General features: G+C 41.6%; 1 protein-coding gene across 2 annotated transcripts in view; it reads right to left on the bottom strand.

Moving 5' to 3' along the window:
* LOC132216954 (zinc finger protein 30 homolog) overlaps window positions 1–18,095 on the bottom strand; it is a 68,419-nt gene extending 50,324 nt beyond the window's left edge. The window contains exon 1 of one of the 2 annotated variants that reach the window (XM_059666722.1): window positions 17,687–18,095. In XM_059666722.1, the coding sequence (XP_059522705.1) occupies window positions 17,687–17,692 (6 nt within the window). In that variant the 5' untranslated portion in view covers window positions 17,693–18,095. The remainder of the gene's footprint in view (window positions 1–17,686) is intronic. The other variant, XM_059666721.1, reaches the window with a different exon arrangement.
* Between the last annotated feature and the right edge of the window lie 6 nt (window positions 18,096–18,101).

The following is an 18,101-nucleotide window of genomic DNA, read 5'->3' as shown; positions in this document are numbered from 1 at the left end:
AGGTCAGACCCCAGCCAGTCCAGCAAGGCCACTCTCTGGATCTGGTTTGGAGCTCCCAGACCTCCTGGGACTGGCCACTGAAAACTGAAGTTGCCCAGGCCCTGACAAAGCCCCACAGACTTGCATCCCCAGGACAAAGTCTTGGGTAACAATTGTGGTGGCAGGTAAGCCAATCTCCTTTTTAATTGACACTTGGGCCACTTAGTCTACCCTCCCTGAATTTGCTGGGACCCTTGTCCCCTCCTCAGTCTCTATTATGGGGGTTGATGGACTAGTCTTTTTTTTTTTTTTATTGCTTAAAGTATTACAAAGGGTATTACATATGTGTCCATTTTATCCCCCCGCCCTAGACAGTCCCCTAGCCTCCCCTATTCCCCAGTGTCTTATGTCCATTGGTTATGCTTATATGCATGCATACAAGTCCTTTAGTTGATCTCTTACCCCCCTATCTCCTGCCCCCCAACCCTCCCCAGCCTTCCCGCTGCAGTTTAACAATCTGTTTGAGGCAGCTCTGCCTCTGTATCTATTATTGTTCAAAAGTTTATAAAGGTCTCTATTGTCCATGAATGAGTGAGATCATGTGGTATTTTTCCTTTATTGACTGGCTTATTTCACTTAGCATAATGTTCTCCAGTTCTGTTGCAAATGGTAAGAGTTCCTAATTTTTTATAGCAGCATAGTATTCCATCATGTAGATGCACCACAGTTCTGTAATCCATTCATCTACAGATGGGGACTTAGGCTGTTTCCAGATCTTAGCTATGGTGAATTGTGCTGCTATGAACATAGGGGTGCATATATCCTTTCTGATTGGTGTTTCTGGTTTCCTGGGATATATTCCTAGAAGTGGGATCACAGGGTCAAATGGGAGTTCCATTTGTAGTTTTTTGAGGAAACTCCATACTGTCTTCCATAGTGGCTGCACCAGTCTGCATTCCCACCAGCAGTGCACAAGTGTTCCTTTTTCTCCACATCCTCTCCAGCACTTGTGGTTTGTTGATTTGTTGATGATAGCCAGTCTGACAGGTGTGAGATGGTACCTCATTGTTGTTTTGATTTGCATCTCTCGGATGATTAGTGACTTTGAGCATGTTTTCATATGTCTCTTGGCTTTCTGAATGTCCTCTTTTGAAAGGTGTCTATTTAGGTCCTTTGCCCATTTTTTGATTGGATTATTTATCTTCCTTTTGTTAAGTTGTATGAGTTCCCTATAAATTTTGGAGATTAAGCCCTTATCAGATATGACATTGGCAAATATGTTTTCCCACACATTGGGTTTTCACGTTGTTTTGTTGATGGTTTCTTTTGCTGTGCAGAAGCTTTTTATTTTGATGTAGTCCCATTTGTTCATTTTTTCTTTAGTTTCACGTGCCCTAGGAGCTGTATCAGTGAAGAAATTGCTTCGGCATATGTCTGAGATTTTGTTGCCTTTGGATTCTTCTAGAATTTTTATGGTTTCCTGTCGTACATTTAAGTCCTTTATCCATTTTGAGTTTATTTTTGTGTATGGTGTAAGTTGGTGGTCTAGTTTCATTTTCTTGCATATATCTGTCCAATTTTCCCAACACCATTTGTTGAAGAGACTATCTTGGCTCCATTGTATGTTCTTGCCTCCTTTGTGATGGACTAGTCTTACAGCCATTAGCAACCTCACCTCTACACTGCATCTTACTAGACACCCTTTAATCCATTCTTTTCTCATTCTACTTGCGTGCCTGACCAGGGTTACTGCCCCTCATACAGTCCTGTTGTTCAGAACCACAGTCACCCACTTCAGTTTCACTCTCACCCCACAAAGTCGAGCCATTCCCTTGGACCATAAATGTTTTATTTCCTCCATGGCTGTCCCCTCTTTTAGATAAGTAATACTCTCCTTTCTTGGGCTCACTGGGTACTTTTGCTTCTGGTTTCCCAACTAGTCTTCTCAGAAAGCTCCTCTATGATGCAGCTAAGGGATCCCTCACTGAGCCTTTAGATCCCAAAGCGAGCATTCTCACCCCTTTTAATGCTCTAAAAACTGCTCTCACCTCAGCCCCTTCTCACTCCTCCCCAACTTCCCAAAGAACAACTTTATTTACTTCAAAACTGCAAACACTTATTTAACAGTTTAGCTACTATCAGAAGCTGAACTCATTATCACCCAAACCTTTGGTGTTATCGCTACGGAAAAATATGGCAGTTTTAAATCCAAGCAGCGGGAGGCCTAGGAATAGGCTGTGGGGCCTGCTCCCTCCTCCCCCTGCCTTTTCTCCAACCTCATATGCCTACACATAATTTTCCAGTCTTTGGTAACTTAAAAGCTTTGGAGCATTGCTGGGTTAACTGATAAACATCTATGTATTTCAACAAATTTTAAGTTTACCTGATTTTAGCTTTTGTTACAGAAAATCTTTGAAGAACTAGAACTGTTAATGTTTTATGCTTTGTTGAAGGTGTGTTTCTTGAAAGCGAGAGTGTTCATAAATGTCAATCTAGTTAAGAATTCTAATTAAATTGGAAAAAAATTATATGGTTTTGGTAACAGAAGGCATGAGGCCTGGACATGCATTCTGAAGGAAAAGAAAAGTGAGTTAAAGCTGTAAGAAGTGAAAATTGTAGAAAGGTTTATAAAAGTTATAGATGGGTTATAAGGAGAAATTTTAAAAGGAGGTTATATAAATGACAAGGCCAGTAAGCCAGGACAAGCAGAATAGGGAAACTGAGATAGTTCAAAAGAAGTTTGCAGTCATCTAGAAAATCTAGATGCCAAGCAGTTCACAGCCATCTAGTAAATCCTATTTTCCCTAAACCAAAGACAATTACCTTGATTTGCACTATTCCTCCCCAGCCAGAGGGCAAATAGCTTAAATCAACCTACTCAGGGAGACAAGATAGTGGAAATCCAATTAGTGCCATGTGCTGACAAATAAAGTTAAGAGAATAAACCTCATTTTGGTATATTAAAACAACTTGGTAAATTACATATTTTTCTTCCTTCCTGATCCCTCTAGAATTTGGCAGTTCTTTATGAGTGAATCACGGCAATACATTTATTTACATGAATTCATTAAGACCAGTTTCTAATTGTGATTTTATTAACCAAGATTTTGACTGGAATGTCATGTCTGAAAAAGATGTTCACCTGGACTCTGGGCACCACGAGAAAGCATTCCTCAAAACTGATCAAAGCCAATCAAAAGCCACTTGCAAGAAAAAGCCTGGTACCTTGCTTGATCACATGGTTAATGGCAGTGTTTTCAGATAAGGAACAAAAACTGCTTTCCTGAGATATGGCAAGGAAAGAACCTCAAGACATCATTGGGGACCTCAAGAACTTGAGGAATTCACCCAAGTCTACAGGTATTGCAGAAAAACCTGATGGCAACTAGGTGACTCAGCTTCTTTGCCCTGAGGGGCTAATTAAAGCTCAATCATGAGATTGCTATTCTTATTGTGTTCATGCAAATAATCAGGACATATTATACCTAGACTTAATGCAATGAATAAATTGGTCTTAATTTGGCTCTTTAATAAAAATAAGGGTGATTTTAGCCCTCACTGCTTCAGCTCAGCAGATACAGCGTTGGCCTTCGAACTGAAAGGTCCCAGGTTTGATTCCGGTCAAGGGTACATGCCCAGGTTGTGGGCTCGATCCCCAGTGGGGGGTTTACAGGAGGCAGCCAATCAATGATTCTCTTTCATCATGGATGTTTCTGTCTCTTCCTCTTCCTTCTTCTCTGAAATCAATAAAAATATAAATTTTTAAAAAGGGTGATTTTTAGAGGGAAAAAATGTATTGCAACAGACTCCATATACACAGTTGTGGATTTTAGACTCTCTAGTTCAGTTCGTTATCTTTAAAAGTATTGTTTTTAATGTTTTTATGTCATTCAGTCTGGCTCAGTCAGGGATGTTGCCCAAAAAGTAATAGAAAGGGCTGCAAAGATTAGAGAATGTCAATCAAATTCATGGGACTGCTGGCTAAAGAATATAAATTGGTATACCTGGTTACTTCCCTTCATAGGACCATTGACATTCCTATTCCCCATCATCATTTTTGGCCCATGTATTCTGCGCCATTTTTCCATCTTTCCTTCAGGACCACTTTTGAGCCTTCACTAACCAGTCTCTCAGGGAAATCATACTGCTGCAACCCTTCGCTCCAACCATGAGGAATATATACAATGTTCCAGCCTACTACAAAGTCCATCCCCCTATGACCTCCATATCCCCCCTCAGCAGGAAGTAAGTATGGAAGATATGACTTTTATCCCTATTCCATAAAACAAAAAGGCTGAAATGTTAGGTCTGATCAAATAATTGAATCAATACTCCCTCCCCTGGGAACCGACCTTTAGACCACTTTAAAACAGACATTCCCTTTTGCTTAGACCACATTCCACTTGCTAAGACCATTATCTTTTCCCTCAGGACTTTCCAAGTATCCGGACCCCCTACCCCCGACCGAGTTCTCTGCCCAGAAAAAGCCCACCTAAAGTCCTTTAAAATGTCTGACTCCCCGTCCCTGGGTGCTGACACAATTTTGGGGCTCAGCCCACCCGGATCCCAGATGACCCAATAAATTTATAATTCTTTATCCCTTTCGGCTTTGTGTGTACTTCCTTTGAAGACCCTAACAGTTAGAAGGTTTGTGAAAATTGTAGAAAGATTTGTAAAAGATTATGAAGGCTATAAAAGTTTGTGAAAGTTTTAAGTTTATAAAGAAAAAAAAAAAGGAACACACCAGTGTGGCTCTCAACTGCTATTTAATTCCTTAGACTGGAGCCACGACTATTTCCACAGCTCATTCACAACCCTTGAGTCTTTTTGAGAGTCTCAACAGGTCTTCCTGCTTGGTAATTAGGACCTTCCCTCCCCTTTTCCAGTCTTAAGAATTATCAATGGCAAATTTTTTAAAAATTAGTTTTTTCTGTGAAAAAATCAATTCAAATTATATATATGGTATTTATGTGATATGTGTTTGTATACTATATGTGGTGAATTTTCAACCTCCAGATGGTATTACTAGGGTATAATCTTTTATTGGCCTAAAAAGATTAAATACTTATGTAAATTAAGAAGAATTCTGTCGTCTGGACAAAATATTTAATATTTAAACCAGTTAAAGTTTGATTAATGTCTTTTAGAGTTATTACAATAAAATGTTTGTTTTACCTAGATTTACAAATAGTTTATGATATAATCTTTTGGTTAAGTATATTCGACAACCTTCGCAAAGTTTATATTTTAAGAGACTTTTTAACTGAAAGATGACTTTGAGTCACTCCAATGGGCCCTGAAATGCCTCAAGGATATTCTCTCTCCTTATAAAAGAAATATTTTTAAACTAAAGCAAGCCTATTTAATATGCTTGAAATTACATGGGAAGCTTTGCCAAATGAAAAATGATTGTTCTATTTATGTACATACATTTTTATTAAAATTGATGTTCCAAAGATTTCAACCTGCCCTAGGAAGGAACTTACAAATATTCAGAGCCAAGTTCAAACAGTGAGCTCTCAGTGACACCGAGCAAGCCAAAAGTAATGATTCCCTAATAATTCCCTATGGGGGTGTCCAGGAGAGGTACTTCAGACATTGGGAGTTTATGAATTATCACCAATGCTCAATACACACTTCTAATAAGCCATGTACAATGTTTTAAAATCATGCATATTATTTGTTCTTTATTAAAATTGTGTATTGATCAATCTATCTATATCTATATATCTATACTAGAGGCCCGGTGCACAAAAATTTGTGCACTCAGGGGGGAGGGGGCCCCTCAGCCCGGCCTGTGCCCTCTCCCAGTCTGGGACCCCTCGGGAGATAACGACCTGCTGGCTTAGGCCTGCTCCCGGGTGGCAGAGGGCAGGCCCAATCCCTAGGTGCAGCACCTGGTCGGGCTCAGAGCAGGGCCGATTGGGGAGTTGGGGCGCCGCCCCCTGTCATACACAGAGCAGGGCGATCGGGAGGTTGTGATTCCACCCTCAGTCATGCTCAGGGTAGGGCCGATTGGGGGGTTGGGGCACCACCCCCTGTCACACTCAAGGCAGGATAGATGGGGAGGTTGCGGCGCCACCCCCTGTCATGCACAGAGCAGGGCCAATCAGGGGGTTGGGGTGCAGCCCCCTGTCATGCACAGAACAGGGCCCATCAGGGGGTTGGGGCGCTGCCCTCTATCACCCACAGAGCAGGGCCGATCAGGGGGTTGGGGTGCCGCACCCTGTCACAAACAGAGCAGGGCTGATCAGGGGGTTGGGGCGCCGCACCGTCACACACAGAGCCGCAGGGCGATTAGGGGGTTTGGGCACTGTCCCCTGTCACGCTGATCCCGGTGCCGGGAGGCCTCGCAGCTCCGCTGATCCCGGTGCTGGGAGGCATATTACCCTTTTACTATATAGGGTAGAGGCCTGGTGCATGGGTGGGTGCCGGCTGGTTTGCCCTGAAGGGTGTCCTGGATCAGGGTGGAGGTCCCCACTGGGGTGCCTGGCCAGCCTGGGTGAGGGGATGATGGCTGTTTGCAGCTGTTCACACACCCTTCAGGGTGGGGGTCCCCACTGGGGTGCCTGGCCAGTCTGGGTGAGGAGCTGAGGGCTGTTTTCAGGCTGGAGGTGACTGAAGCTCCCAACCGCTCCTTTTTTTCTTTTTTTTTCTTTTTATTCTGGGCCAGCTTTAGCTTTGAGGCTTGGCTCCAGCTCTTAGGCCTCCGTTGCTGAAACTAGGTTTCTGGCCTTTGCTTACAATGTTGCGATCCTGCTGGCTGAAGCCCAGCAGGTTTCTGGGGTTTTGTTTAGCTTCTATGTTTGTTACATAGTTGCTTGCAGCTCAGAGGCCTGCAGCAGCAGGCAGGAAACGTTAGAGTCCTCCATCACTGAAGAAAGCAAGCCTCATGTTAGTTTCAATCTGCCTGGCTGCCGGCCGCCATCTTGGCTGACAGTTAATTTGCATATTGCCCTGATTAGCCAATGGGAAGGGTAGCGGTCGTACGCCAATTACCATGTTTCTCTTTTATTAGATAGGATATCTATATCTATATCTATATATGTGTGTGTGTGTGTGTGTGTGTGTATATATATATATGTGTGTGTGTATATTTATATATATATAAATAGAGAGAGAGAGAGAGAGAGAGAGAGACTTTATAATATTCTCTAGGTCACTTTACATTATTATTATTTACCCAAAATTATTATCTTGGAATGTTATATCTTTCCAAAAAAAGCCAAGTTTTTTTTAATAATCAAATCTCTAACCATGCCACTTTAAGTTTTGTCATTCATCAACAGTCATTGTTTTACTCTGATGCATGTTACATCTTATGAAAAAGACTCTCCGACTTACTCTAAATTACAGATATCTAAGCAGGCCATACCTTTTAACTGTATAAAGACTTATAGCCCTAGCCAGTTTGACTCAGTGGATAGAGCGTCGGCCTGCAGACTGTAAGGTCCCAGGTTCGATTCCAGACAAGGACACATGCCTGGGTTGCTGGCTTTTCCCCAGGAGGGGACGTGCAGGAGACAGCTAATCAATTATTCTCTTCCATCACTGATGTTTCTATCTCTCTCTCCCTCTCCCTTCCTCTCTGAAATCAATAAAAATATATTTAAAAAAAGAGTTATAGAAATCTAAGGAATAACTGAATGCATGAAAATACTGGCAAATTATCAGGATAAACGAAAGTTTGGCTATAGGATTAAATTAACAGAGTGTTAGGACTATAGGAAAATAAAATCCGTAAGGGCCATTTGTAAGATTCCCACCACAGAAGAACAAAATACCAGGAAAAACTTGCTGGACACAAGGAGTCAAACCATATCAGGAACTGAAACTGTCCTAAAAACATCTGATTGCACACCTGCATTCCATCCACATTCCAAGCCTACCAGCTCAGCCCCCAGAACCATTGAAGAAAAGAGCTTCCCGTCAGTGACCAAATATAAGGATGAAATTCCAGCTACTGGGTGCTGCCAATGTCCCCTTGGCTCGGTGCTGTGCAGCCCTTCCCTTCAGATATCCCATCCTTCAACCCCCTCCTTAAATAAATTCAATTTTCTTTAATCACTATCTGAGATGGCCTGCCTGCACACTGCTATGTTAACCTTTCATTGAGGATGATTATTGTTCTTATAATTCTGTTACAAATATTGCTAATTTTAAAAACTTTTTGCTTTCCAAATTAAGAAAAACTAAAAGTAGACATTCTGCATTATTATCAAGGACTCATTAACAAGGTAATAGGGACTTATAAATTAGTAACATTCATCTCACAGTACTCCCAGGAGAAGAATATTTCAAAGACCACAACTTACAACCAGGAGATTTTTGTCCATTGAGAAAGACATTATTTAAAGACTCTGTCCAACAGTATTAAAAGGCACCTTACCTTCTCGGGTACCTAATGGCAAATGGACATCTGCCCGTGTCTCTGACATTGGCCTCCATCTACAGTGGAGATCAAAGATTTTTCAAGGAGAAAAAATGGCAGCAGAGTAAGAGGATGCTACACACATGCTCTCTGGACCAAACTGGAATTACACCTAAAATACAAAAAAAAAAGAAGACTAGCTAGAGAGAACCCTGATAACCAAGGATGGAAAGTGGAGACTGCAAAGAGACTGGTAGGAAGGGTGGAGGCGTTAAAGGGCTGGATGGACTCCCATAGTTAGCAGCTGAAGTTCCAGACAGATATCTCAGCTGTGTGTGGGTTGCCACTGAGAAATCTGATATCTAATCCTCAAGCTGGGCCCCTAAATAGAGGGCATCAAAACTGAGAAAGGTGCCCACATAACACCTGGCTGTGAAAAGCAACAGGGTATCTGTGTGCCAGAGAAAGACAGCTGGAAATTCAGGCACCCACTTAAAAGGCCAACACAAAATTCCCTGTAGAGCCACTCACCTTGGGATCCAACAGAAGAATGGCAGAGTGGACTGGAGTTGTGTGAGCAGAAGCCAGGGTTAGGGGTTCTGGGATTGAAGCTCAGAATGCAGACACCCAGGTTTCCTTGGTTGAGTCATTCCCTCACACTGCACAAGCCAACTTTCTCACATAGACATTTGCAATCCAGATGGTTTTCTAAGGGACAGCCCAGTCACCCCACCCTATGGGAAAACACCTTGCGCCATGGTGTGGAGCAGGGGTCCTCAAACTTTTTAAACAGGGGGCCAGTTCACTGTCCCTCAGACCACTGGAGGGCCAGACTATAGTTTAAAAAAAAACTATGAACAAATTCCTATGCACATTGCACATATCTTATTTTGAAGTAAACAAACAAAACGGGAACAAATACAATATTTGTATTTGCATGTGGCCTGCGGGGCCGTAGTTTGAGGACCCCTGGTGTGGAATTTCTGAGGCCCAGTGAGAGACTGAGAATAACAATTAGCCACCAGGCAGAAGCAACTGCCACACCCTGTTGGCAAAATTATCACCACACCTATGGATGATTGCCTCAGGGCTACTCAAGACTGAATCCAATCAGTCAGCAGGCAAAGGCAGGTCTCTGGAGGCCTTAAGTCTTTGACTGACCTAATTAGTCAGAAATAGTGTTTAACACTGTCCTGCAATAGACCCACCTTAGAACAAAAGGATGAGAGTAAAGGGATAGATGAGAGTAAAGGGATGGGGGAAAAATTTCCACGCAAATGGAAAAACAAAAAAGAACTAGAGTAGCAATATTCATATCTGACAAAACAACCTTTAAAATGAAGTCCATCACAAGAGACAACAAAGATCACTACATAATACTAAAGGGATCAATCAAAAAGAGGATATAACCCTGGTAAACATATATGTCCCTAATATAGGAGTACCTAAATAATAAAAAACTTCTAGAGGACTTTAAAGGAGAGATGGACAACAATATAGTCAGGGTAGGGGACTTTAACACCCCGCTAACTTCACTGGAGAGTTCTTCCAAACAAAAACATAACAAGGAAACAGTGACTCTAAAGGACACACTGGATCAGATGGATATAATTGACATTTATAAAACATTTCACTCCAAAGCTGAAGAATATACATTCTTCTCAAGTGCACATGGATCATTCACAAAGATAGAACACATGTTAGGACACAAAACAAGTTTCTATAAGTTCAAGAAGATTGAAATCATATAAAGCAACTTCTCAGATTTCACTGGTATGAAATTACAAATCAACTACAGTAAAAACACCCCAAAACATTCAAACATGTGGAAGCTAAATAGCATGTTATTAAACAATGAATGGGTAACCAGTGAGATCAAGAAAGATATCAAAAGCTTCCTGGAAACAAATGAAAATGAACACACAACAACCCAAAATCAATGGGACACAGCAAAAGCATTTGTGAGAGAGAAGTTCATAGCACTACAGGCCTATCTCAAGAAATATTAACAATCAACTATTTAACTCTACAACTTAAAGAACTAGAAGGAGAACAACAGAAAAAGCCCAGAATAAGTAGAAGGAAGGAAATAATAAAGATTAGAGCAGAAATAAATGACATAGAGTCTAAAACACACACACGCACACACACACACACACACACACAATGAAACCAAGACCTGGATGTTTGAAAGGATAATCAACATTGATGAACCTGTTAGCCCAGTGGTTCTCAACCTGTGGGTCGAGATCCCTTTGGGGGTCAAACGACCCTTTCACAGGAGTTGCCTAAGACCATCGGAAAACACATATATAATTACATATTGTTTTTGTGATTAATCACTATGCTTTAATTATGTTCAATTTGTAACAATGAAAATATATCCTAAATATCAGATATTTACATTACGATTCATAACAGTAGCAAAATTACAGTTATGAAGTAGCAATGAAAATAATTTTATGGTTGGGGGTCACCACAACATGAAGAACTGTATTAAAGGTCATGGCATTAGGAAGGTTGAGAACCACTGTGTTAGCCAGACTCATCAAGAAACAAAAGAGAGGACCCAAATAAATAAAATCAGAAATGAAAGTGCAGAAGTAACCACTGACACCACAGAAATACAAAGGATTGTAAGAAAATACTACGAACAACTATATGCAAACAAGCTGGACAATGTGAATGAAATGGACAAATTCCTAGAAAAATACAAACTCCCAAAACTGAAGCCGGAAGAATCAGAAAACCTGGAGAGGCCAATAACAACTGATGAAATAGAAGTAGTAATCAAAAAACTCCCAGCAAACAAAAGCCCGGGTCCAGACAGCTTCACAGGGGAGTTTTAACAAGCATTCAAAGAAGAACTGACACCTATGGTCCTCAAATTATTTGAAAAACCTAAGAGGAAGGAACACTTCCAAGCTCTTGTTATGAGGCCAGCATTATCCTAATTCCATAACCAGATAAAAAGAACTGGAATTAGAGACCAATATTCCCTAATACATGCTAAAATCCTCAATAAAATATTAGCAAATCAGATCCAGCAATATATTAAAAAGATCATCCACCATGACCAAGTGGGATTTTTTCCAGGGATGCAAGGCTCATACAATGTTCGCAAATCAATAAATGTGACACATCACATAAACAAATGGAAAGACAAAAATCACAGGATCATACCAATAGACGCAGAAAAAGCATTCGACAAAATCCAGCATTCGATTTTGATAAAAACTCAGCAAAGTGGGAATAGAGGTAGCATATCACAACATGATAAATGCCATATATGACAAACCTATTGTGGATAACAGTCAATGGGCAAAAATTAAAACTACTTCCCCTAATAGGAACAAGACAGGGATGACCACTTTCACGATGTTTATTCAATACAATACTGGAAGTCCTAGCCACAGTGATCAGGCAAGTAGAAGAAACAAAAAGTATCCATATTGAAAAAAGAGGAAGTAAAACTCTCATTATTCACAAATGACATATGGTACAAAAAAAACCCTAAAGACTCCCCCAAAAAACTACTAGATTTAGTAAATGAATTTGGCAATGTAGTAGGATACAAAATCAACACCGAAAAATCAATGGCTTTTTTATATACCAATAATGAGTGCTCAGAAAGAGAAACTAAACAATTTCATTTACCATTGCAACAAAAAAATTAAGATACTTAGGAATAAACTTAACTGAGGAGGCAAAGACTGTACTCTGAAACCTACAGGACATTGAGAAGAGAGATAGAAGAAGACATAAACAGATGGAAGAACATAACATGTTCATGGATTGGTAGAATCAACATAATTAAAATGTCCATACTACCCAAAGCAATCTATAAATTCAACGCACTTCCCATTAAAATACCAACGGCATATTTCACAGACCTAGAAAGAACTCTCCAAAAATTCATCTGGAATAAAAAAAGACCCCGAATAGCTGCAGCGATCCTGAGAAAGAAGAACGAAGTAGGAGGGATCTCAATACCAGATATCAAGCTGTATTACAGAGTCACTGTTCTCAAAACTGCCTGGTCCTGGCACAAGAACAGACATATAGATCAATGGAATAGAATAGAGAACCCTGAAATTGACCCGAATCAATATGCTCAATTAATATTTGACAAAGGAGGCAAGAACATACAATGAAGACAAGATAGTCTCGTTAATAAATGGTGTTGGGAAAATTGGGCAGATACATGCAAAAAAATGAAACTAGACCACCAACTCACATCATACACAAAAATAAAGTCAAAATGGATAAAGGACTTAAATGTAAGACAGGAAACCATAAAAATACTAGAGGACTCCAAAGGCAACAAAATCTCAGACATATGCCGAAGCAATTTCTTCACTGATCCAGCTCTTTGGGCATTGGAAACTAAAGAGAAAATAAACAAATGGGACTACATCAAAATAAAAAGCTTTTGTACAGCAAAAGAAACCTTCAACAAAACAACAAGAATCCCCCACTGCATGGGAGAGCATATTTGCTAATGTTATCTGTGAAAAGGGTTTAATCTCCAACATTTATAGGGAACTCTTACAACTTAACAAAAGGAAGATAAACAATCCAATCAAAAAATGGGCAAAGGACCTAAATAGGCACTTTTCAAAAGAGGACATTCAGAAAGCCAAGAGACATATGAAAACATGCTCAAAGTCACTATCATCTGAGAGATGCAAATCAAAACAACAATGAGGTACCATCTCACACCTGTCAGAATGGCTATCATCAACAAATCAACGAACACCAAGTGCTGGAGAGGATGTGGAGAAAAAGGAATCCTCCTTCACTGCTAGTGGGAATGTAGACAGGTGCAGCCACTGTGGAAAACAGTATGGAGTTTCCTAAAAAAAATAAAAAATGGAACTCCTGTTTGACCCAGTAATCCCAATATTAGGAATATATCCTATGAAATCAGAAACACCAATCAGAAAAGATGTATGCACCCCTATGTTCATAGCAGCACAATTTGTAATAGCTAAGATTTGGAAACAGCCTTAATGCCCATCAGCAGATGAGTGGATTAAAAAACTGTGGTACATCTACACAATGGAATACTACGCTGCAGGGGGAAAAAAAGGAACTCTTTTTAAAAATATATATATATTATTGATTTTTTTACAGAGAGGAAGGGAGAGGGATAGAGAGATAAAAACATCAATGAGAGAGAAACATTGATGAGCTGCCTCCTGCACACCTCCTACTGGGGATGTGTCCACAACCAAGGTACATGCCCTTGACCAGAATCGAAGCTGGGACCCTTCTGTACACAGGCTGACACTCTATCTACTGAGCCAAACCGGTTAGGGCAAAGAAGGAACTCTTAACATTTGCTTCAGCATGCATGGACCTGGAGAGCATTATGCTAAGCGAAATAAGCCAGTTGGAGAAAGATCAGTATCACATGATCTCACTCATTTGTGGAATATAATGAAAAACATAAACTGATAACAAAAATAGATCCAGAGACATAGAAGCATCAAACAGACCGTCAAACTTCTGAGGGAAGGCAGGGGAGGGAGGAGGTAAAAGTTCAACCAAAGGACTTGTATGCATGCATATAAGCATAACCAGTGGACACAGACAGTAGCGGGGCGAGGGCATGTGCGGGGGTGGGGAGTGGGAGCAGCTGTGGAGAGGTCGATGGGGGGGGAAGAGATATACATAATACTTTAAACAATAAACAATTTAAATGAAAAAAAAAAAAAAAACAAACAAACAAAACCTGGCACTGGTACAAGAACAGGCACATAGATCAATGAAACAAAACAGAGAACCCAGAAATCGACACAAACCATTACACTAAATTACTACTTGACAAAGCAGGCAAGAGCATACAATGGAGTCTAGACAGTCTCTTCAATAAACAGTGTTGGGAAAATTGGACAGATATATGCAAAAAATTAAACCAGACCACCAACTTACACCATATACAAGAATAAACTCAAAATGGATAAAAGGCTTAACTCTAAGTCAGGAAACCATAAAAATCTTGAAAGAAAACACAGGCAGCAAAATGTCAGATATCTCTTTTAGCAATATGTTTATGGATTCAGCCCCTAGGGCAAAGGAAACTAAGGAGAAAATAAACAAATGGAACTATATCAAAATAAAAAGCTTCTGCCCAGCAAAAGAAACCAGCAACAAAACAAAAAGGGTGCCTGGGCAGTGCATACCGTGAAACTGCTGTATGGGAGAACATAATTAGCAATGATACATTTGATAAAGGGTTAATATCCAAAATATATAAGGAACTCATACAACTTAACAAAAGGAATGAAGCATCCATCTTATATAAAAACTGCTGTTTGAAATTTTAACCCTGCTATTTCTGGCTTCTGTAAAAGCTTGCTGGCTTAAATAATAAAGAAAATAAGACTACTCCCATTTCAGAGAGGCCATTAAACCTTCCCCAGATGAAGTTATCGGTGCTGGCATCAGGCCAACCCTTTGGTCAAGGTCTCAAAGCGCCAACACATAGGGCCCTTTAAGAACTTGCAAAGGGAACTGGAAAAACCCCATAATGGGGAGACAAAGAGAGTAAAATAGTATAAATACAGGAAACTTCCTGTGTGATTTCACCCAGAATTTGAGCTGCAAAACTTATACTCTCTGGAGCATTTGGGATCTTTTGAGCCCAAACTCCCAGTACAGGTTGGCAGTTTGGGCTCAAATAAACTCATACAATTCTCTACAGGTCTGGATGTTTTTTACATCAACAAAACAAAACAAACTTGTTAGGTTAGGTAGCTCAGGAGGCGGCACAGGAAATAAAGAGACTCGATCAGAAAAGGAAGAAAGGAAAGGTTTTATTCTGCACCCCCGGGCGATCCACGACCCCAAAGACAGGGCCCGTGGATTTGCGCCAACAGGGAGGGGGAGCTTTTTTTATACCGCAGTTGGGTGAGGAGCGGGGACATGAGCTGAGGTATTCAGCTGAGGAAGTTTCCGCCACAGAGGGTCGGCAGGGTATTCAGGAAGGAGTCAGTATCTATGTGGGGGTCATCAGGGAGAAGCCGGTATCTGTGTCTGGCACACTGATCTGTTAGAAATTCCAGGGAGGGTCCATTATCTCATCACACATCTGCATGTATCCGATCCTGAGCTCTCTCCGACCTAACAAAACTCATGCTATCAAACTTCTAGCCATATCCTGCTGGTATAAAAAAATTTCCACTTTATGAATTCCCTTGAAGGGAAAAAATCCCCACTCTAGAATGATTAAAGATATCTAAATCCTAAACTACTGTTGTAGTAATATATAGAAATGTTTAAAAATGCTTTAAAAATGTCTGAAAAATGTTAAGAAGGTTTTAAAATGTTTTCCTTGAAACTTAGTGTGATATTAAGGACACATTCCCCACTACCCTGAAGTGTGTGTCCCTCATAGATAAGGATTTGAAGTTCAGTAACTGACTCGGAGTGACTTGTCAAGATAACCATTTGAGTGAGTGCTGTACTCTGCCTAGATAAGCACATGTAGCCCCTCGCCCTGTTTGAGATTAACATATGTGCATTGATGTAATAGGAATCCTGACCAGCCTGGCGCTCACCTGTAGAGACAGCCACAAAGGCACGTCCTCTTGTCAGCACCACTCCACACTCCTCTTCCTGCCAGACTACAGAAGAAGGCCCAGTACCTCCCGATTGAGATGCAACCGAGCTCTCGGGTGAGGAACACCAGCCCTCTGCATCTGGACGGGATCCCAGAGGACAGCACCACCGGGGTCCCCCTTTAAGCCTGCACCCGCAGCATCAGGAATTGTGTAATAAAGTGCTGTGTGATTTGCAACTGCGTATGTTTCATGTGGTATAATTCCTCTGGCAGTTAATTGAATTATTTTGCATATGCTTAAAATTAAAGCTTCTGGTGTTTTCTGTCCTAGGCCTGCCCTTGGTCCTGCTTGCATAGAGTAGCCTCTTCCCTAGCAACTGCTTGAATGTCCCACACCTGCAAGGTTAAAGTTTATCTCAAGGAACGCGTTAGATAAACGTTTACCCCAGATCTTTTCCCAGGATCTACTTGGGACAACTACTCTTTAACAAATCACAGTTGAAAACAAAGGATGAACATTAACACCCAGCATGGGTATTTCTGTCATCAGAGTCCTTAGAAAAATATAACTTAGAGCAACTGAATATACAGTACACAGTTAACTAAATATAGAAAGGCAGTAAGTGGACACTAGAAAAGGAAAGCCATTAATTAGGTCCCTACCAGTGACTAAGTAGAGAAATTTTAGGGACCATATTAAAGAGAATATTCTTAAACAAGATATTTCAAGGGAAGGAAATAAAAAAGCCCTGTGTCCTGATAATCAATGCATTTCACGGAAACAACGAAGCAGCACATAATCAGACAGAACCTAACTTTTAGAGGCGCAGCAGCGACTCTTTCACTTCAAAAGGACTTTTCTGGATACCAGCAGGGCTGGGGAGGCAACTAGGCTCACACCCCAGGATTTTCTTGACTCGGTCAAAACCCAACCTCTATATCCCCTACCTGTGGTCAGCAAACTGCAGCTCTTGAGCCACATGCGGCTCTTTGGCCCCTTGAGTGTGGCTCTTCCTAAGCCTTAGGAGTACCCTAATTAAGTTAATAACAATGTACCTACCTATATAGTTTAAGTTTAAAAAATTTGGCTCTCAAAAGAAATTTCAATCGTTGTACTGTTGATATTTGGATCTGTTGACTAATGAGTTTGCTGACCACTAACGCCCTAGGGCCTAGGCCTAGACTAGTGATGGTGAACCTATGACACGCGTGTCAGAGGTGACACGTGAACTCATTTTTTTGGTTGATTTTTCTTTGTTAAATGGCATTTAAATATATAAAATAAATATCAAAAATATAAATCTTTGTTTTACTATGGTTGCAAATATCAAAAAATTTCTATATGTGACACGGCACCAGAGCTAAGTTAGGGTTTTTCAAAATGCTGACACGCGGAGCTCAAAAGGTTCGCCATCACTGGCCTAGACCATCATACCTGCAGGCACAAATGAAAACGAGAGGAAGATTGGAGAAGGCCCTGTTACCGCGCGGGAGTGCGCAGCTCTCAGTAGACTCAGACACAACTGCCCTCCTCCCCACCCCGACCCCCAGCCCCCGCCCTTCACTATGGGGTTCCAGCAGCCCTCTCCAGCCTTTTCCTACACCCCAGGCCTAGGTGGCTGAGGATTTATGGAGGTGCCAGCGTTGCAGGCTTCCTCACAAACCCCGCCAGCGCCCTCCGCGCCCCGAGCTCCCCGCCCTCTGGCTCTCAGGACTGCAGATCCTCGCTCGGGAGGAAGCGCACGGTGGCCTGAGGCTCCAGGATCCACCCCCATTTCGGCCGCTGAGACTTATCAGTCCGGCGCTGGTTTTCTTCAGAAAAGCTGCTACCGCACTCGCGCCTCGCCTGGTTCCGAGGAGCGCCGGGTCCTCAAGTCCGCGTCGCAGGATTTCGGAGGGTGCCTGCCTCGGTCCCGAGTGCACAGGGGCAAGTCCCCCAGCTCCTCCGGGACGGCTCCACGGGGCGAATGGGGCGGTCCAGGCGGGGCAGACCTAGCAGAGAAGCCCGGGGCGGAAGGGCTAGGGTGTGCAGTTCCTTTTATACCTGCCTGTAAAAATGACCCCGTGACGGACCGGCGCTACCGAGGATAATCCAAGCGTGCTGTCCTGTTGGAACTGAGTCAAAAATCAGAAAAGCTGTATATTCCAGTTTCTCTCCTGGTTTCTAGACTCTGCAACCCGCGA

This window comes from Myotis daubentonii, chromosome 15 (genome assembly GCF_963259705.1).
Source record: "Myotis daubentonii chromosome 15, mMyoDau2.1, whole genome shotgun sequence".
Lineage (NCBI taxonomy): Eukaryota > Metazoa > Chordata > Mammalia > Chiroptera > Vespertilionidae > Myotis > Myotis daubentonii.
Note: the sequence above shows the minus strand (reverse complement) of the source record. Positions and strands in the feature narration are given on the sequence as shown.